This window comes from Lottia gigantea, assembly GCF_000327385.1.
Source record: "Lottia gigantea unplaced genomic scaffold LOTGIsca_121, whole genome shotgun sequence".
Classification (NCBI taxonomy): domain Eukaryota; kingdom Metazoa; phylum Mollusca; class Gastropoda; family Lottiidae; genus Lottia; species Lottia gigantea.
In genome coordinates this window covers 306,686-329,146 of record NW_008707245.1, presented here as the reverse complement: position 1 = coordinate 329,146, position 22,461 = coordinate 306,686, and the positions used below count along the sequence as shown (strand labels likewise).

The window sequence follows — 22,461 nt, the reverse complement described above, 5'->3', positions numbered from 1 at the left end:
GGGTCGGAGTATTAATCGCAGCAGAACATGGTAATGTGCCGGCGACGTAATAGTAACGAGTCGTTCAGAATGAATAGAACAGATTATCAGTAAATGACTAAGTTTCAAACACCCGGAACATCCAACACTAATTTATAAGAACAATTATGACCAGTTTGTGTAAGGAATGGTAGTTAATTATCATTGGTGATATATCGCTAATGAACCTCTAACTACTCAACAAGCTAACAATTATCAGAAGAAGAAGAAAAATCTGAAAATGAACCGGATGCTTATAATTACGGCAATTATAAACGAACCATAAACTATCAAACAGATCCAACTGTTAATGATATCTTTTCTTACAGACGGTTCGTTCAGTTAATGTCAACGCTTGGAATCTTTAAGGTCAAAAACTTGTCCTCAGCTGTCCATAACATTCCAGTCGACCCAGAACTATATAGTTTGGGATAATCCGGGAAGATTGCCAAGAGGTTTGGCCAAGAGCAGCTGATAGAAATGATCTCCGACTCAGTGGCAAACATTTGTCGAGGGGGCCGAGCAGGGGCCAGAAAATTTTGAAAGTGGTAAATGTATAAGGTTACACCTTTCTTTTTCGAAATGTGGTGATGTTCCTTTGGACACACATGACACGACCGAACACCGCGAAAAGGTTCTTACACGCTCTTCCATTATTTGATAATGATATTTCTGTACCAAAACCATAAAAAGTTTACAGATGTAAATGTCGGGAGAATTATAATCAGTCACAGGAAGAGAGGAAGGTAGAAATTAGATTGGTGGTTGACTGGTAGTTTGATGTGATTAAATCTATAATAACAGCTTGCTGGTGCGCTGAATCAATAAATCGGTGACCTAATGTGGCCCGCTGACTTCATTTAGAATACCATCAAATCAACATAAGGACTTGCTGGATTACAATTACAGTAGCGAAGTTGGTATTGGACAAGTCCGAAATTAATTTCTACAGCTTGCCACAGAAGTTTAATACTTTCAGTTTGCTTCTCACCTACGCCAGTGCTTCATGAGTTGAATTCTCATTTCACACAACCTTTTTGCATTGAAAGTAAATGAATAAGTATTGAGTTTAACTTTCCGCTCCCTAAATTGCCAGCTCATCCGTCCACCAACGAAAAAACGTTGTCTAATCTAATTTGGCTACATTACTTCAAGAAATCGTGAAGTTAAGAACACGAGATTGAACGATGTATTTAAATTGAGAAGTACCTGGTATGACCGATCAGAAGCGATTGGGTTGTATAGCTTACCACCATTGACTATTAGACGATTCCCAGATATCTATTTAATCTAAACAAGAACGTCTGAATGCACGAATGTGTGAAAGATAACGAGATATGAAGTGTTATAGCCGTGATACAGGCAGGCATCACTTAATCCTTGCTACAAATCGGCACCACTGAACGTTTGTTACAACTATGAAGGAGTCAATGAAATCACCGTTCTGTAAGTGAAGCCCCAAGACAACAGAGCATCATTTAACACAGATACAAATACATCAGAGCATTACTCATCGTGTCCAAACTACGTCCCCATTCGTCACACTTCCTCGAGATAATAAGACCAAGTCAAAACCTGTTATCGTGATACAATGAGCATCACTTAACTCTGGTCAAAATACAGTCAGGCGTCACTGAACAGTAAATACATGCACCCTCATTGAAGAAGTCATCACTAAACTTTGATACAGCTGATAAGGGTCCACTTTAATCAATCACCACTCTATCAAATAGGATGAGATGTTGAACCACTATGCCTTCTGAATTGAGAAGGTGCAAGGTGCTTGTCAGTTCTCTTTGTGACGCTGCCAAAAATATAACCCTTGAGATAAACAATTAACAGGTTACTATAAATATTTAATTTGAGGAAATACAAGTGGTTTGGGTTGATACGTGATATTTATTACACATTCCGTTAGTGTATGTACCATTGAGAAAACAGCCACAGAAATTGAACAGGTAGTTGTTAGACGCTGTTGGGTCAGAGCTCGAAGGGTCACCTCTAACCATATACCGTTAAGTTTAGGAAAGACGTCCACTGAACGAGATGGCTGAGGAGATCGCTGGTTGAATTAGATGTCGTAAAGACGTCGCACTACACGATTGCTAAACAAGTAGCTGAAAGCGCTGCACCGTCACAGTCTCCAATTCCTTTCCCCATTTCCTACTGCTTTGTTCGTGAACGCTACAGTATCCCCTCAGACGACCATGAAAAGGTAAGATGACTACCAAGCTAGAAAAATGAGAATGTCGCATGTAGAATTAATCATCCATTTGATATAAGATTCTACGCGATATAATAAGACTGTCAGACCCCAAAGCTGAGAAAATTAAATTCATCTCGCAGTGAGATCTTTATTAACAAGATGAAAAGAATTGGTAATGTATCAGAGATCAAATGAGACAACAAAGTATCGAACGCATCCTTTACGATGTCAAGCTGCTGATAAAATACTTGTATTAATTTGTGAAGGAGATTGCGTCAAGAGAATCTGTTACTTTCACATAACAAGGCGAAAAAAGAAAGTGATAGCTGACGTCTTGATGAAACATTGTGTGACGTCTTGATGAAACATTGTGTGACGTCTTGATGAAACATTGTGTGACGTCATGATGAATAATTAGGTGACCTCACGATGAAACATTGTGTGACCTCACGATGAAACATTGTGTGACTTCACGATGAAACATTGTGTGACGTCACGATGAAACATTGTGTGACGTCACGATGAAACATTGTGTGACGCAAGGCTTAATAAGATGACCTCAGTAAAATAGCGCTACACAACTTACCAAAGCGCATAATTAGAACCTTCACAGTTCTTTTTAAGTCTTTCATCTAAACGTTTTGAACAGATGTTTAAGATGTCTGTTGAACCCTATCTCAATCATATCGGTGCTCTTTTATGGACAATGATGACTTAATTTTGAAATGAAAAACTAATCCCTTAATATAAAAACAAGGTGTCACGGGAATATAAAATCAATAATGAGAATAAGTATACGTCTAAATTTTCCATCACAATTTCACGCGTCTTACAAATCTACATCGCCAGATTTGATTTTAATACCTCACTTTACATTCCAGACTTTTGTTATATAAATCCTAATATTTGAAGGTCTAAATCGGATTTTAATAACAAAGCACATTTACTCCATGTTTCAATTTACGAACCGTAAGTATTTTTCAGTGCATCTGTAGCTTTGCAGTAGGTACTGAATTTGTAAATCTTATTAATCTAAAATTACAGACTGTTCACTGCAGTTACGACTCTGCAAGTTTAACAGTATTAATGGAAAAGTTACCATCGCTTTCAAGATAGATTGGATTTTAATAACGGCCTCTTGCAATGCATATTCGCTTTTTAGATTGGGCTTTGTATTATTACTATATCTATGTGCACCACCATCTAAATAATTCAAGTAACTACCGCTTTGTACATCGCATCAATGCAAAATCATCTCCGCTTTCAGGTTAAACAAGCCATTAATATTGCAAGTTTGTGACACTATATATTTTTTTTTTATCTTTTTTTTTGCAACATCAGTTTTCTAGTATTGAAGATTTAACCAGTATTGATCTTTTTTGCTGAAGTGATTTCTGTTTTGTGCCTGAGATGAGCTCTTGTCATGCATCAATCTCAAAGCTAGTGGTAACCCGCCTGGAACACCTTATGCCAACATATAACTATCAATTTGATATCCCCTAGGAAGAGTTTACATAGATCTCTCTGATATCGATATTTCTCATTTCAGTAATTCAGTAATCGCTCTAGACATTTCAGTTTATTTCGACAAGAATAATCCATTTTGTCTAGCATTTTAATGCAGACTCATTATAACAAATGTAACCACTTGTTCAGGGAAGATAGGACTGCCGAGTGCCAGCCATTTGGTAGTTAGCAGGGAGCTGTACTCGTTCCCCGTCGCTGTGGGATAAATTGTCACGCATCGTTCCCTCTTTGGTAACTTTGCGCTTCTGTGGAGCCATCTAACCTTCAAGCTTCCAGTGTCAAAAGATTGTCCCGAAAATTGATCAAGTTGGCTTGGTTAGCGTGTCACCTTTCGCCTAGAAGACCTTGGTGCATCGCCTCCCTTTTTTACCCTAGAGTTACAAAAGTTGGCATTTTAACCATTGTTTCCTCCGTTCCAGGCGATTGTCCAAAAGTTGATCTAGTCTCCATTTTTTGCTGCTTATCTAGATTCATCTGTCTTCCTTTCTATCCTAGGGCTACATAAGTCGATCAAGTTGGCATTTCTAACACACCGTCTAACCTTTGTTTTTCCTCTGTTCCAGGCGATTGTGTAGAACATTAGAGACGAGAAGGAACCTGTAAGCTGTGATAATATTGGTTTGGTAAAAGTGTCGTGTTGGAGCTTAACGGATATTTAAACCACACGACTTGTGTTTAGAATCATAGTCTAACAATTGACACATGCTGTGTTGTTACGCCTAAATGTTTTACATAGTATGGATTTAGTTTAAATTGGATAATACTTCACGCTGAGGTAACTATTTTATTTTCGATTTTTTAAGTGTAGGACCGAAATGTTATATAGTCTAAATGCTAAATATACTATACTAAAGAAATTACTCTAGAACTATCCTTTTTTGTTTGTTTACCTTTGGCAATACTTGATGCCACTGTGCGGTTGAGCTTGTCATAAAACTACTCTTTATAATGATATATGTAGAACTTTACCAAAGAGATTTTTATTCGCATTTGGACTCTTCGAAAGAAGTACTCAATTCACAAACACAGTTGTAGGGACGCATCAGTTGCTCTAGAAGACTGGACAAGCCCTACCACACAAATGCCATCCTCAATACTTATAATAATGGAGCTCTTATCCAATACTAAAAACCTGGGGAAGCTGAACGTTTAACCTGCACACAAAATAAATATGGAATCTGTTTAATTATTTATGAACTGTGAAATACAACACACATTTTCAACACGTCGATCGTTAAAATCATCAAATATGAGAAAAAGATTATAAAAAAATGTTAGTTTTAAACCTAGTTTAAAGGCCAAAATAAATACACTAAATAACCCAATATATGTATATGTATATATAACTGAATCATCGTATATCGGAATTCGTTACTCCAATAATGTGCAGAAAATGCGTTAAACTTTTGTCTGCTGGTAAGAAACACTTTCCTAAAGGAAGGCCGATATAAATGCACTGTATAGCACAATATACGTATTCAACGGTAGAATAACGAATAAGTTATTGCAATAATAAACAGAAAAGGGCGTAAATCTGCATTAAATTTGATCCTTAACAGTTTCTGAGAAACATAATTATGAAAGACGGAAATGACTGAACAAGATGAATCCTCGGAAGCCTCTGATGTGAATATTGGGCCTTGAAAGTCTTTCGTCCAATTAATTCAGAACATTGAACTTCAACACGACAGGTTACTGCTGTGATGAAGAGAAGTGGCGAAGAGATTTTCCAATTTTTTCAGATCCTTTCCAGTTTTGGATTTTTGAAGGCCTCGTGTAGGGGAACTTTTAAAACTTTTTGTCTTGTCATTTGAACGCTCATTTCAATTTTGGGGGTTTTGGTCATTGTGAAGTTTAGTCTCACCACTAATCCAAAGTACACATGAGATAAGAAATGGACCGGAAGAGATTAAAGTATCGTGATTTGGTTCTAATTAGCTCATATTTTCATCAAGTTACAACACAACAGGGAAATTGATTCTCGACATCATTAAAATCTGATGACATGAAAAAAAAAAGAGAACAGACACGCATGGGGACCGGGAAAGGGAACCCACTCCAGAAGTGTTTGAAACCTTTATTCAACAAATTTGAGCAGTCAACAATCTTTTTTCATTATCAACATAACAACCGGCCACATAAACTCAAAGAGGAGCAGAAAGGTGGACGTGAAACTAAATTTCATTTCCAAAGAACGTGATCACACATAATCATAAACGACTTGTGTATTCTGAATTGTCCTAGACCAAATTTATCAAAAAGCGACAGGTGCTCGTTATATACAACTGTGTAGTGAATTCTTCTGACATGATGGAGTTAATGAATCATAATAAGTGACAATTATTACTGTTATTTCAGTCTCTCTGGTAAGTGTAAGAACTTGTTATATAAACTTGAGATTTATGGTGGTGTGGTTCGCTTCAAGACAGTTTCAACAGTTACTGGGGTCTGTATTCAAATTTTTTGTTTGTGCCAGGTTTCTTCAGTGATTACTCTGATCACAACGATTACTCTGATCACAACGATTACTTTGAATACTACGATTACTTTCATGACAACAATTACCTATTCTGATCATAATCAAGAGTGAAAAGATGATCGAGCTATAAACAACAAGGACAAGAGAAGATAACCTACTGACCTGTAGGTATTTAGAAGCTAAATGAAGAAACATCATTATATTTGCTTTGTCTAGAAGAAAATCGGACTAAATTACATGACCACGGGGGACCTCCATTTTGTATAATGATGACCATTACGATTCAGAAATCTATTCCGGAAAAAGAAATGTTCATCAAGCGATTACATATATGAAAACCATTATCGAGGGAGATCTCGGATTTAGTTCACCTTTAATATAGGTCATTGTGTTATAATAATGAATTAAAAAATGTATGGATGGGACATTAAAATTAGAATTTCATGGAGAACACCGACATGCACTAACAAAACGCAATCCATAGAGCCATGGGCCGACAAATCAAGGATGTAGATATGAAATGAGTCCACTATATTTCCTGGAGCATTGAAGATAACAAAATAAAGATGGTAGGCGGAGATTGATTCCTTCAGCTATCATGGATCATTAAAACTGACAAAATAAAAGAGGTAGACGCATGAAAAGAGTCCAATAGCTACCCTGTATCAATCAAACTGACGAAAAAAAAGACACAGCTATTACAACACATTACAGAGACAGTTTTCTGTGATCAAACTATACCAGGGCCATTACTTTCCCCAACAGCACTAAAAGGAACTTGAAGTAGAATTATTCAGCAGTCAATAAGCCATAAGTATAGCAGATAGCCCTCATTAGTGTCAGTTCCTTATCTTTGTGGATTGAGTAGAAATTCTTTCAGTCAACATGGGGGCATAATTAACAGATAACACTAAATAACGGATAGACAGATAGTAAATAAAGCAGAGAGTGGATGAATGATCACTCGATTGAATGAATGAATGAAGTAATAATGAAGACAGCACAAAATAACGAATAGACAGATAGTAAATAGAGCTGTGAGTGGATGAATGAACACTCGATTGAATGAAGACATTACTGATTAACGAATAGCATTGATAGTGTAGTACATTCAAGGGGTTAATGAATGAACTTATGTTAAGAGCAATGAATAACGAATAGACAGATAGTAAATAAAACTGAATGGATGAATGACATTAACTAGAAATTATGGATAGACAGAATGTTTCAACAGTATCCAGAATGAATAAATACCAACTGAAATAAAAACAAATGGTCTTGATAAATGTTATAATGAATAGATGGAAGACGAATAATGAATGGTTGAATGAATAAAGGAATGAATGAATAATAGAACATGATGATTACTTAAGTATTCACAAGCCTATACCATTAACCATACCATTAACACTAACTAGACAGGCGTTTAAAGGATAACATTAATGTATTTTCTGACGAAGACAACGTCGCGATGTAATGCCCAATTTAGCTTGAGGAGGAGTAGTTAATCTACAATTGCATTCGTAATAAACTTCCGTGACCCCACTCTAGTCGAAATAGCTATCAGAGAGCGGTAATGGTCGACAAGACACGACATCGACAGAGGCATGGGCTGAGATTCTTTACCATTTAAGCCAAGAAAAATAAAAGATAAGCTTTTTAACTTTTTTGCAATAGATATTTAGTTCTTTATATATATTTTGCCGTGGTTCCACAAAGTTTGAAAATTAAAAGCTTGGAAGTCCACTCATTTCTGCAATTTATGGAACTTTGAAACGTTTTCCAGTGGCATTGTTGCAAATTGTAGGCAGAATATCTCGAGTTAAACAGCCAGACTTCGTCCCCAACCAAGTATAATATTGCGACTGAATCATTAACGATGACATTTATAAATCGTTCAGTATAAAAAGACTCATTATCCCTAATCGTTGCATCATATGATATCATTGATATCATACAATAATAATAAGAGATAAAAATATATTAGTCACTGGGATCTCGGTCTCAGAGTGAAAGCTGGTGACCCGGTAGACATGCACACCCCCCTCCCTATCCCAAGACAAGAGGCTGTCACGGCGTTGACCCTCACTTTCTAATTTCTTATCATTATATATAGGGAAGTAAGTGCCCGTTGTTAGCTCCATTGAAAATTATCTGGGCCCCCGATTCGCCCCTCTGATTCGAATTCGTAGAAACGCCACTGCCGGTAGGCCAACGACAGGCTCCACAGTCCTCGTTTCCGCCTTCAACTCCAGTCCCAACCAATGATAATATTTTTTCACCCATGTTAAGTTTACTTTGCCACCCTTGGTGCGCTCACAGAGCCCGACTAGATGTTAAAATGTGATATGATTCAGACAATAGCACAATGTTAAGTATTCAGAAATCATTATAACCAGTCATAAATTCCCAACGGCAGTCAAAATTACATCATAAACCCGATATTCAATTCTACAGCAAATAAACTCGACACTATAACAACGTATTCATAGCGGAAATACAAAGGATCGGAAATTAATTTTAGATAAGGACAAAATGTATGATACACAGTATAATAGTCACTGTTATCAAGTGACAGTATTGATAATTCGTCAGTTACACATTCGCGTCTTGTTTGGATGCAAAAGTCTCGTCTTTTCTTAACAGAGTATAATAGTCACAATTATCCAGTGACATTGATAATTTTCTAGTTACACATTCACGTCTGGATGTCAGGTACCAAACAGTCTTGGACAAAATGAAAGTTCTTTACCTTACCATATTTTGTTTCTTGTACATCAAACTCGCTCTCTTGGTTAAGATTTCATGCCCGTAACACACATCGATGGCATCAGACGAGTTATTGTCAGTTTCGATAAGTTCGTGTGCATCTGGCCACATTTTTCTCTTTCGACAGAGTTTAACTAAATTTCACAAGCGTACGGCAAAACAAAACCGTTGTAAACATACATACATTGAAGCAACTCTGTTGGATAATATTAGCGTTATTTGCGCCGTACATTGGTGATAAGACTATAAACTAAACAGTTACACGTGTTCAAATGACCTTATTATTATACAAGGAAAATGAACGTGCATAGGTCAATAGGTCATCACCATACCCGAGTGTCAGTCACAGTTACCAAGTAACGGCGTGTCAAGTTGAGAGCCAGACATAACAATATAGGCCCACTTGATCTATTGACAAGTATGACACTACTATAAACAAAAAACAATCCGACATCATGTGTTCACGATAAACTTAAATTTTATCTAGTATTATTTAAAGACCTCTCGCCGTTCCAATTCACATATTTGTTTCACCTGCTGCCCATCTGCGATTTGGGTTTAAAATCTTTTTATATTTCAATTATCTGTGATAGTATTTGAAATATAATCAATGTCTACAAAGACGAAGTGATAAGGAACCTTTTATAAAATACGGTGTCTATGATTTGCCATGTTTCTAATTTCAGGAATCGACGGAATGATCGACTACATTACCCACGATAGAAAAATGACAGACATCAACGAATGCGATCACGTGCTATTCACAGACGGCAAAAACCATTCGATAGCAGAAGTAAGATCACAACTGATCGAGTTAGAAAATCACGAAGCTTTGATGAAACTTCCGGCGATAATATTCATAGGTGTTCTTCTTCTCGTTGGATTAGTGGGAAATTTCCTTGTCTGCATCGTTTATCATTTGAAATTCCCGCCAAGCACATCGAAATATTTCATCATGGCGCTAGCTGTGTTCGATTTGTTGAACTGTACCATAGCCATTCCAGCAGAAATGGTGGATCTGCGATTCGACTTTCATTTCAATTCGCCGTATGTGTGTCGTATTATGCGATTTACGATAAGTTTCAGCACTGCTGCGTCTGCATGCACGTTATTAGCCATAGCAACGGACAGATATAGAAAAATATGTCATCCATTCGGGCGGCAAATGAATTCCAAACAAACAAAATTGGGGATAATTCTTGCTATAATTGGAGCTTTAGCCGTTTCGTGGCCAGCAACAATTTTGTACGGTCGCAGCACTAGCATTATGGAGGGCCTCCGCGTTGCAGATTGTGCGTTCGATGACGATATGATAAACACACCGTACCCGCAAATCTACATCTCCGTATTAACTGCCATGTGTTTGACCAGTGTGCTGACCCTAATCGTACTTTACACGTTGATAGTGATGCGAGTGTGGAAGCAAAAGAGAGCTCGGGGTAGGTTCCAGTCACCAGTATCGAACGGACCACAAGAACCACGATGTTCAAACTTCAGGTTTAATTGTTTCGAAGGACTGGAAAATCGAAGCGAAAGTGTTGAAAGCGACATTTTTAGTGCGACACAAGATCAAAATGACTCCACAGAGAAACGGAAAACGCATTCGTACAGTGTCCGGACCACGGTAATGCTGGCCTTAGTAACAGCAGTGTTTATTCTCAGCTTCATTCCATTTTTCGTTTTACAAATTTTGAAAAACGCGATTCCAAATTTTGAGAGGAACCTACATTGTAATCATCCAGCGATGGTTTCGTACAAATTTTTCCTCCGATCAATATTCCTTAACAGTGCAGCAAATCCGATTATATATTCGTTTTGTAATCGACAATTCCGAACAGAGTGCAGGGACTTTTTGGGGCGAGTTTGCTGTTCCCGACCATCGGACTGCTCCAGACCGTCATCCTCTGACGAACCGATTGAAATACCAGAAGCTGAAAAGGCTGATCCTAAAGTATTATGATAGTAACCTCAATTAAATGTCTGTGCCTGTCCTTTCGTAACATTACTTACTTACAACCTAAAATTCCCAGTTAAATAGGTGAACGTTATTTTAGGGTATCCGGTTACGAAGCGAAAGCGTCGGTCTAATGACTCTCTTATACCGTACTTACAACAAAGGGGTTTACCGATGAACCAAACCAATGAAAAGTTCTGTACTTATTCTTCATATTTCCTAATTATTGAAAAGACTTGAAGCATTATATCTTACTTAGACCATTAACGTCGTAAAATGATTTTTAAATATTCAATAGTTTAAATATATTTTGTTAATTAAAAAAAATATTTTTTATTTGGAAAATTAAACGAGTATTAGCAACCATTTTGTGAGGTTCGTCATCAGAAGCTTCCAAGAGTGGCTTCCCAGAATACGTTGAAGGGAACCACAAGAGGATTTCTAGTCTCTGTAAGAGCGATGGAGGAAACACGCAGCTTCTAGCTGCATCATTCATTTTACCCGTTCGACGTCTTTTGTTTTTCGCGAGATTTCTTTTAGATTACCAGAACTACAATCGTTGTTAAGAATAATATCATAAAGTGCAAAAATATCTTTGTTCCAAAGGAAAAACATAGCATCACATAACAACATGCTTGATTTTAAAACGAGAGATTTCATTTTCACAATAAAAAACATCACACTTATAAATATAACAAATAAAACGTGAATTCAACAATAAAACAACTTTCATACAACCAGAAAGGTGAAAAAGGGCATTGAGAGAGGGAGTTGGGATTTGGGGCTTCTTTCAGCCGGTAAATAAACGAAAATCAAAATTTGTTAAATTAGATCGTAATGAACGAGTTCATGCAGGATCACTAGTTCGGGATCAAGATATATACGAGCAGCAATCAGAAAAGATTTGGCATCTAAGATCGTCATTGGGACGTCATTATATCAAAACAATATAACAGTTAAAAAGAAAACAGTCGCTGGTTTTTGTCGTGGCTGGAATCGGGGTCGAGGTAGTTGAAAGGTGGAGGAACTCCACTGGTGGAATAATCCATAGTGTCGTAAGGAGGTGGGGCGTACATTGGTGGTTGTTGTTGCATTGGTGCACTCGGACCGCTGATGGTGTGAACCGGTATGACATGATGACCACCTTGGACGTGATGAGCGTTGATCATTTGAGCTCTCATGTTTTGTTGTCCAATTCTCATATCAGCTACCCGTGTCCTCTTGCTCTTCCCAGCGTGGTAGCAGAGGAAGACGATGAAGATCAAGAAGAGAATGGCACCAATGGGAATGAAGACTCCGAGGCAAATATATAGGATAAGAGTGGAACGTAAAACTGAATCATCTTCAAATGGGTAGTCTTCGGATGCTGGAAATTTAGATAAAACGTTAATAGAAAGAGGAACTGAACGTCGAATTTTCATTCTTAAAAGAGGTACATATGGCTAAAAAGGTCGCTTTAGTTGGAAAATAAATAAAATCTAGATGCCTTTAAGATCTAGGCAATACAGCACTTACCCAAAATTTTGAATCGAAATCCTTTGTATTGGCCATTTTCACTCTTAAAAGAGGTAGATATGGCTAAAATGGTCGCTTTAGTTGGAAAATAAATAAAATCTAGATGCCTTTAAGATCTAGGCAATACAGCACTTACCAAAATATTTGAATCGAAATCCTTTGTATTGGCCGGAACTATCAGTTTTAAACACCATTGACGCCTTATTGCTAGACGAGAACAAGTGATCCGGTTCATTGTAGCCGCAATGAGTTCCCTCCAGTGAAGAATAAATGGGTTCACCTAAACGAAGACAAGTGAAATACAATGTTACTTACGTCTGATGCTTGCATCTTATTGTCCTAATAAAAATGATAAAAAAATGGGGTTTTGCATCGTAGCTTTTGAAAAGCAATTTTTACAGCGCAAAGACGAAGGGCAACATCATAAAGTGTTTGATGAGGGGTCCTTAAAATGCTGTAGCAATAATGGCCTCGGTATTGGTCTGGCTGACCTGAATTGAGTTACATGGGCGTATCACAATGAAAGGGGAAGTACATCCTTATAACGAGATATCTCACCATCGTAAATCTTCAATTTGTCATACGTGCAGGAAGAACTGCTCTCAAGCCGGAAATCAGTGAACTCGATTGCCACTTTCCAGTCTGGGCGGGAACTTATAATTCGGATGGTGTCATCCACATTGCTGTGAAAAAAAAAGATAAAATATATTGGGTTTCATTTTTTTTCTAGTATTTGTATGTATATCAGTGAATAAGGTACCGAATGGCTTGTGGGTATCATCTTGAACCCAAAAAGATCGTCAACGTTAAAAAGTGATTTCCAAACATACGCTTGAAAAATAAAGTGGATGGAGCCAAATAAGGCTTTTAAGTCAGAATAATGGCTTGTTACATCAAGGGATAGATATACCCCGATCGCAATTAATATGGTTTCGGGCATCCGGCAACTCTCGGTAGTTTCCGTAAAGCTGAATCAGGCTAAAGCAAGATGTCCTACATACCTGGGGTAGTTCGAAGGATAATTTGGCGACGTGAAATACTGCGGCGTTGCAGTTGCTGTCAAAAGTACAGATGTACTCGATACACCTACAAAAAAAATGTTTCAAGTCCTCATGGGGATTGACAGAGTTTTAATGGTCGGCTTCAGAGACACAGATTGTTTATTGCCTCGAGTTTGGTCTAACGAACATGGATCAATATAACAATGGAAGAACATCCGAGGAAATTGACTCTTGAGAGTGCCGAAGCTCAGAAAGCACCCCTACCCTCCTCCCTAATTTATGGTACTTCATAAAACACAATCTTACCATCCAAGAGTAACAAGTAAAGGGGGACCGATAGTAGCGTCTTCATCATTTCGATTCTGTCCATGTCCGAAAGTTCCTTCACTTCACAGTTCACGTAGCTCTATCACATTTCCTTACAGTTACCTTGTAACTAATGTCGAAAACTGTACCGTTTGGTGTAAACACAAACTGTATCCATGGACGCATTACAAATGCGTAAGTTTCATCAAGCACTATTCTGATTGATTCAATCATACACCGGTAGCCAATAGAATGGCGTAGATTTCAAACTGTGTAGGATTAATGAATAATCTAAGACTAAGGATTATCGTGTTAATGGATTAAGTAACAATGGATATAATAAGTCGGATCAAGATTAATCACCAATATATAAATTAATTGGTCTTAACCGAAAAATATGGCCACCGTTCAACGTAAGAACTTATGAAACCAAAAGATTTAAAAGAGGGGTACCGCCTACCGTTTTTGGAAAATACATTACAAAAATATCTGGACCAATACGATGGATTTTAAGACTAAAGAAACTCTTTGTTTATATATCGGGACAGTTTATTACATAAAATTACAAATAAAACACAAATTATCGTCCTTGTTGAATCTTTAAATTTCACTTCATTGGTTAAGATCGTCACAACAAACAACAAGAGTTCAACAAGAGTTATTAGACGATTCTTTCAACTTTTTCCGTTATATAAATCTGTTTTAAGTCTCTCAGTAATTTCTCCTTTTCTTTTTCTGGAGCAAAACAAGATCTTGCTGCATTGAAGATCTGTAAAACACACCAAAAGCATTTGACAAAATTTAATAATCAAAGAAAACAAAGCTGTACTTACAAATTTGATAGGACGCATCTTAAATGGAGGTCATGATGGTGCTGCGATAGAGAGAAATGGGGACGTAAGAGTAGTACAGAAAGGGAGGTAATACTGGCACATGTTCTGCTATCCATATGACCCCAACGTTGCATTGGGTTCTGCTATCTTGAAAGATGAATGCTTTAGTGACACGAGAGTTGGGAATGCTACCTTTTACCTCTACCCCAAAGACTGTCCATTATATTAGGAGTGACGACCTACCGAGTCAATAACTTGCTGTCGTGATAGACCAGCATCAAGAGCCATCTGATAGTCTTCAGCCAAAGAGTTGGTAAAAATCACAGGATCGTCAGTATTGATAGAATAATTGGCCTTATCCTTAGCGAAACTGAAAAGAACCACGAACATTTATTTGAGGATTACGAAACTAAAAAGTTATCTTAGCTTCAGACATAGCAGAAGATGCAGGGAGGAAAATAATTAATGTTAAGCGGGAAGTGCGTTTTCACCAAAAACAAGCCCTTCCCCCGACAGGACCACCGCTTACCGAAGCAACGGATGTTTACTGATGTCAGTCCCTACGGCAGACGTCCGGATACTCGAGATGGGACATAACTCGAAATGAATTTGCTGATGAAGAGCTCTCTGGTATAAAACTGGATCATCAAGACTCACGTATCCATGACCAATTCGTTCCACTTTAAGCTGATCCATGGCCTGAAAGAAAAGAGAAATCCTTATTCTGTACTCAAAGACATTCTTTGACTGGATACTGTATATGTGGATAACGAAGGAGCAAAGGTTAATCAACACACTGACCTCCTGTACTACCTTTGCAGAACCAACTTCTCCAGCATGAGCTGTTCTATGGATACCAAGTCGTTCTGCTTCCTGTAAGGAATATAAAACCCATTAAATACCATAAAAGCATGGGTTCTAAGAAGGAACGAAGAATGCAGTTTAGACTCTTCAATCTGGTCATTGGTAACATCTTGGGATGGTTCTCTTCAGCATTTTCCATAGCCATTTATAGCTGGTTCGATTGACACTCACGATCAACAATACACCTGACGTACCAGAAACGCTTTCAAATGAAGAGACTCTGAAGAACTATCTTGTCCACAGACAGGGTACTCTTCACCAGCTATATCAATACCCACTACACCCTCATCCTGGTACCTTCGACACAGATCTACCGTTTCCATTGACCACTCTACAAAAGGGACAAACTATTTACATATTTCGAATACAATCGGTTACATAATTAATATACCCAATAGACATTAATATCCATGTGGATTCAAAGTTGACAAACACAGTAGCAGACGGGCATCAGGCGTTGTAGAAGGTTAAGCATGCCCTGACTCGCTAGATATGATATGACTTTGCAAGTTACCATTAATCGTCATCATCATAATTTTTCCGCTAATCTAAAGCATCATTTTGACACACCCGAAGACTCAAAGGCACAAAAAGTACACCATAGCCTACCTGGACGGTGTCTCATGCAGCACAATATGGACTTCACATTCACCCCAAAGTCCTCAGATCCTTTTTGAAGCCCATCACTTATTGTGGACACCACGTCACTTGGTGAAAGGTTTCCAGATTTCGAAGAATGTTCTGGTTTTTCACTGTCGTTGGCCATTTCGTGAGGGGAATACCTGGCCTCGGCATACTTTATGCCTTGTCGAGCACAGTCTTCGCAAAATTCGTAAGCTATTCTATACAGTGCTTCACTGTCACCTCTGAAAAGAAAAGGGTTGACTTAGACCGACAATCTGGCCCAGACCTTCAGTTTCCCAGATTTGTTCGCCATTTTGGAACGCTTCATCACCACCCACAAAGAAGAATTAGAAGCCACGAAGCATCAGAACTATGGCGATGTAGCAGAATCTTAAGCGGCCAAAGGTTACCCGCACAGGGTACCAACATGAACTCGCTACATTGGTGGATCGTCGCGAATTCATAAGTACTTACGCAAGAACAGGCATAAAGGTATCGAATGCTCGGAGTAACTGCTGTAGCGATGATGGTTCTTTGAGGCAAATCACGTCAGTAAGGCTCTTTAGGTCATTGTACTCCCATTGGATATCTCTTTTACTAAAATTGAACGGGAGATAAATTAAGTCCAAAGGGAGAAACGCCGAGTATTTTCGACCGCAGTCTGAGGACAAGACTGCTTCGGGCAATTTATCTACTGTCCCTTTTCAAGTAGTCTGCTGATGGACTGTAACTAATCACATAGTACCTTAAACACCTGTTAAATGACTATAAATATTTACTCATACCTAGCTATATCAAGCAAAGTCTGTGGACGAACAGATCCATCGATATGAACGTGAAGCTCAACCTGAAAAACGGGATGTTTACTTGCATAAAGCTTCTTTAGGTCCAATTCAATGTTATAACTTATTTCTTAACGATCCAAGGGGAGTAACTCTGCAACTCAATTCAAAATAAGAGAGACCATTACGATACAATTGCTTACACTCTAAATCTCTTTAAGTTGATATAAGCGCTCGAGGGTGGGGTTGTTTGCCCAATTATTTTACCTAAATCACAATTGCCTCACGCAAATAGTTTTGGCCTCTGCGAGAAAATACATACGAATGACCACAGACTTCAACGTCTGTGAAGCTCATCAAATGTCGTGTTACATCTAATAATAATCGATGACCTATGACCTATGGATTAACTACCATACCGTTCTGATTTGACCCAGTAAATCGCAAGCTTAGTTAGTTTTGCTGCATACACATGGACCTTACAATACGGTGCAGGTTAATTGAAGTATCTCGTCCAACGTTAATTCAATTAAAAAAAACAAAGTTCACTATATCATAAGAACTCTACTCACCTTGTATGGGAACGGATTCGATTTGGGAGGATCATCCTTCGACATGTTACCTATTTCATCTCTATTTCAAAGGATCTAAAAATAGAATTAAATGGGACACTTTTATAGATCATTCGGGGCACTCCGTATAACTCACAAAGGTGATATCTACTTAAGAGATTTTAAAAATAATCTTGCTTGGTTGAACGACCGAATGAATTAATGAACGAATGAATGAACGAACGAATAAATAAATGAATGAATGAATGAATGAAGAATTGTGTTATTCACACCAAGTTATAAACTATTATGAATTATTATAAACTATCCGAAAAGAGGTTACACTTGAACTATTTTTTCAGTTTCTTGGACTCACGTTCAGCAAACACTGGAACAATACTCAAGTCTAAATCATTAGCGACAATTATCGATCCTAGTGCCCCTATTAAATGCTATTGATACCACTATTAAGCATTGTTCTGGGCGAGAAAGGGGCTGATCCTTTGAACCCTTGGCAGTTTTTTGTAAGGGTCACGTTTGATATTAGGTCTTAATGGAAGCACTTTTAAAATAGTATGAGATGACGTCATGAAAGAAATTAACAAATCAAAGAGACAGAGCCACGTAAGAGAATGTTGTGGTCGATGCACCAAGCCACAAGTATCATATTTCCACCATTCTTAAAGAAAGATATGTTTTTAAACGCCCATATTCAAATCAAACATCGATGACGTCACAAACCCCACAAGTAATATCACTTAATCACGCAAAGCATTATACCTTTCAAATATTCCCCTAAATGTCCGTCTCCCTTGAATCCTTACAGCTACTTAACAGTTTTGTTAACCAAATAAAGGTCTAAAGAAACAATCTTCTAAAGTGTAAAAGGTAAGCCAGTATCTTGTCAAAGAGACCAACCAACAAACGCAATAAAAAGAGAAGAACTAATAATTCGGATATGTAAGAAATAATCATAAGAAAAATGGGGAACAAATTTCACAGAGTCGTTAGGACAATTTATATTTTGTTCTTTGTTTGGAAACTATGTGGTAAGTTAGTGAATGAATAATATCATTCCTTTGTTGCATCTTCAGAAGCTTCTGGGTCTTTCCAACACGTCTGAACATCCCGTGTGAACTAGCTTGAAGCTTCGAGACCTTCCAACCAAGATCGCAACAAAAAGCAGAAGAATGAACTTCGCAACCATCGCAATTAGAATTCAATACGGCCTGTAGTGCACTAGTTTTATTTTGGCAAGCTTTGAAGCACACATTCACTTCCGTGGCATGTTTTTTTCTTCAATGAATTTAACAAATCCTCGATCAACAGTCCATGACGAAAATATCAACCTTTTGTGTCAAAGCCTCCAATCTCTCGGTGTATCAAGATTGCGTTACTTTACTGATGAAACATGTTTTCTTCTTACAGATTCTGCCGTACCCACATGGAAGGATAACAAAAGCCGTGTTAAAGGAGACCTACCCGAGGGTTTCAGCAGTCCCGCCTTCTACCAACTGCCATGCATTGATGCCGATAATGATCCGATCACATTCACCGGAAATTGGGACACCTCTGAAGGCCCCAACTACTTTACTTTTGACACTACCAGTAAGTACTAAAACACGCTTATCCTAGCAATTCTTAACCTATTAAAACATTACAAAGTAACTCCTTCAGGAATACCAAGAATCTCAGTATTCCCGGACCAAAAACAAAATGAAACTATTAATAATGAGAGTCAATGCATTGCTTGTTTAACACCGACGGATACAATATTACCAATATTTGGAATCCTCCGAACACTATTCTCATGATATTCTACTGTATTTAATTTCCCGGCATGATTCCGAAAAGGATCCTAGAGGACTTTCCACCGCTACTTTATCCTGTTCTTGATATATTACAGCTGGTATTCTCGGCGTTAAATCGGGGGCAAGATTTGATCTGGACACCCTACCACAGACCGTCTTTATCCTAACAGCTTATGGAAACGACGGGACATCCAACACTGCCGTACCAATTACAGTTACTTTGACTATCATTGCCAGTGATCCGCCCGATATTCTTCAAAATGATCTTAGCTTTACAGTCGACGAAGGGGCGGTAAGTAAGTGGCAGATCGTTTGAGGTACGGAACGTTGGACCTGTGTACCGGAACATTGCTTGCCACTGTCTGGAATTTCTCATCCAGGAACCCGTTTCAGAGAGTTTCGATCGTAGTAATGGATGCTGATTCTAAAACATCTGATGTCAATGTACGAATGGCACTTTCAACTCGACATCTAGTCATCAGAGCCTACAACGCTATTGTTGTCCTTTTACTATTTCAGAACGGAAAAGCGTTGATACCTGCTGGTGGATTGTCCAACTCTTCCTACACCACGGACTCAGCTGGCGATGCTCTAACATTCGCTATACTACCAGGTTCTGCCAATGTAGACTACTTTACCATTGATGCAAATACCGGCATGATCAGGTATTTCAATCTATCTTCATAACAATAACATTTTGATCTTCTTTGAGAGAGTCCACATCATCAAATTATATTCATCCAATAATGACTTTCATTCAGTGCGTCTAAGGAACCATTTTCATCCATTTTAGCTATGCTAAAGATTACTACATAGACGGAGCAAGTCCACTTCCGTCTACAGTTTCTATGGTCGTAGAGGTCACGGACGAGTTCGGAGAAAAAGACACTGCTAATGTTCACTTCACCATCTTGGACGTTAACCAGAAGCCACAGTTCACTAACCTACCGACTTCAACCAGTGTCGCTGAAGACCTTTCTCCGGGCAGTTCTGTTTTTACAGTTACAGCAACGGACAAAGACTCGGCGGACACCGTAACATATTCAGCAACATTTGGAACTGGTGCCGACATTTTTTCTGTCGACCCTACAAGTAAGCTTTTGTTGTTGTTAATGTGTGATCCTGGTTGAGCAAATACAGAAGAAAAAAAAATCTTGTACAACGTAATTTAAAACAACCACATGGCTGGAATCGGAATCTTATAGGACAAGAATTTTCTCATTAGCTCCTAAAAGTTTTTATTTTATTATTGAGTAACTTTGGTATCAATCTCTTTTCTTGCCTTCCCAACAGGTGGAGAAGTCACGCTGCAGGCGGGGAAGAGTTTGGACTACGAAACCCAAAAGAGTTTTACAATAACGGTTACAGCAGATGATACCAAAGACACATCCACCGCAGTACTCACCATTAAAGTCACCGACGTCAACGAAGCACCGTCTTTCGATCAAGCTGTGTACACTGTCACAGAAAATGAAGGACTGGTGAGTAAACTTAGGTTTAAACATATTGGAACCTCTTTTTAATCTTGAAATGTGATTCCAGTCGCTTTGCTCTACACTGAGCTATATCCCAGCAATTTTTACGCAATTCTATTTTCAGGCAGCAGCTACATTGACCAACACCGGATTTGGATCATCCACATCCGATCCTGAAAGTGATACGCTCACGTACCGGATCACCGGCGGAACATATGCCAACAAATTCACCATGAACTCCAACACTGGCGCCTTTACATATGCATCAGATTACGAAGTAGATGCTTCATCCCCACTGCCAACGAATGTGGTCTTGGATATCGAGGTCGCCGATCCTGGTGGACTGACCGGAACAGCTAAATTGGACATCACTATTCAAAACGTCAATAAGGTAGGATATCTTTGGAGTACATTTCCCAACTGGTAAGACATGATAATCCCATCTGTAAGCTTATCGATAGTTTGGTACAACTCGTCTTTGTAAAAAACAGTAAGAAATAAAACTAGGATGAGATTAGTCGTAAATCGTTAAGACATAACACTTAATTTCACATTTACAGGCACCAACACTTGACAACCTACCAACCACCGTCAGCATTCCCGAGGACAGCACCAGTGGTACCTCCGTCTTCACCGTTACTTTCAGTGATCCCGATACAGGCGACACACTTACACTGAAGTCTACCAGTAAAACGTCCGGTGGTACAGCGAACTTCATCATCGACGCCAATAGTAAGTAAGCAAATAGGAAGTCTTAGGACGATACTTGACTGATTATAGTGGGACTGATGGCTGTAAATTTTAATCCGTGGCTCTTGGCTTCATCAATGAAATTGATCTGATGGTATTTGCTACACGAATTAATGAAACATGTATGAAACAAACATACTTTATCATTTTTAGCCGGAGAAGTTAAGGTCAAGTCCTCAGCAAGTTTAGACTACAACTCACAGAGTCAGTACATCTTCTCATTCGAAGTATCGGACGGAACCCTGAAGTCCACAACTAAAGATCTGACCATTAACCTCATCAGCGTCAACAAACCTCCCACCTTTTCTTTCACCACATTCAGCGTCACTGTTCCCGAAGGCAAGGTAGGAGCAATGAATAAATATACCGTCATTAATCATGGAAGCTCCATAAATTCAGTTTAACACGTTTTAAGCCCCGAAGGCAAGGTAACTGATGAGTTCATATTTATGGATAAATTAAAGCCATGTTTATCCACTATGTCAAGAGTGACTGTACCTGACGGAAGTCTACAGAAGTACTTTCAAAGAGTATCCACAATATATTCAGATATATTTCTGGTAGCAAGGATGTCGCTTTTAATTTTTCAGGCAGGCTACACATTCCCTGATCCCGGAATAAAAGCAAAAGCAACAGACCCAGACGGAGACGCGATTACCTTCTCAATTGTGACAGGAACGCACAGCGACAAGTTTGCCATAGATCCTAATACTGCTGTGGTTAGCTACGCCCAAGATTACGAAGTCGATCCAACAGCTCTACCAAACAATGTTGTCCTTACCATCCAAGCAGCTGACCCTGATGGACTTACCGTCACAACCACCCTGGACGTTACCATCACAGACGTAAACAAAGATCCGGTCTTGGACAATTTAGATGCTACGACATCCGTAGTTGAAGACCTCACTGGTGGAAGCACGATCTACACTGTTAAGATGTCAGATCCCGACACTTTAGATACACCAACTCTGGAGTACAGTTTTGTGGACACCAGCA

At 38.5% G+C, this 22,461-nt stretch overlaps 3 protein-coding genes across 3 annotated transcripts; 1 reads left to right on the top strand and 2 right to left on the bottom strand.

Annotated features, from left to right (window-relative positions):
- Positions 1 to 9,726: 9,726 nt before the first annotated feature.
- LOTGIDRAFT_171849 (hypothetical protein) lies at positions 9,727 to 10,959 on the top strand (the record flags this gene model as incomplete). The annotated part of the gene is made up of 1 exon (XM_009048422.1): positions 9,727 to 10,959. One exon carries the CDS (start codon positions 9,727 to 9,729, stop codon positions 10,957 to 10,959), a length of 1,233 nt encoding a protein of 410 aa, XP_009046670.1.
- A 950-nt stretch (positions 10,960 to 11,909) lies between these two features.
- Positions 11,910 to 13,824, bottom strand: LOTGIDRAFT_171848 (hypothetical protein; the record flags this gene model as incomplete). The annotated part of the gene is made up of 5 exons (XM_009048421.1): positions 11,910 to 12,319; positions 12,605 to 12,748; positions 13,027 to 13,151; positions 13,470 to 13,554; positions 13,776 to 13,824. 5 exons carry the CDS (start codon positions 13,822 to 13,824, stop codon positions 11,910 to 11,912), a joined length of 813 nt encoding a protein of 270 aa, XP_009046669.1.
- Positions 13,825 to 14,436: 612 nt separating this feature from the next.
- On the bottom strand, positions 14,437 to 17,495 carry LOTGIDRAFT_171847 (hypothetical protein; the record flags this gene model as incomplete). Its single annotated transcript, XM_009048420.1, has 9 exons — positions 14,437 to 14,544; positions 14,852 to 14,978; positions 15,138 to 15,307; positions 15,410 to 15,481; positions 15,667 to 15,803; positions 16,082 to 16,338; positions 16,571 to 16,693; positions 16,882 to 16,943; positions 17,451 to 17,495. The coding sequence occupies 9 exons, from the start codon at positions 17,493 to 17,495 to the stop codon at positions 14,437 to 14,439; spliced, it is 1,101 nt and encodes a 366-aa protein (XP_009046668.1).
- Between the last annotated feature and the right edge of the window lie 4,966 nt (positions 17,496 to 22,461).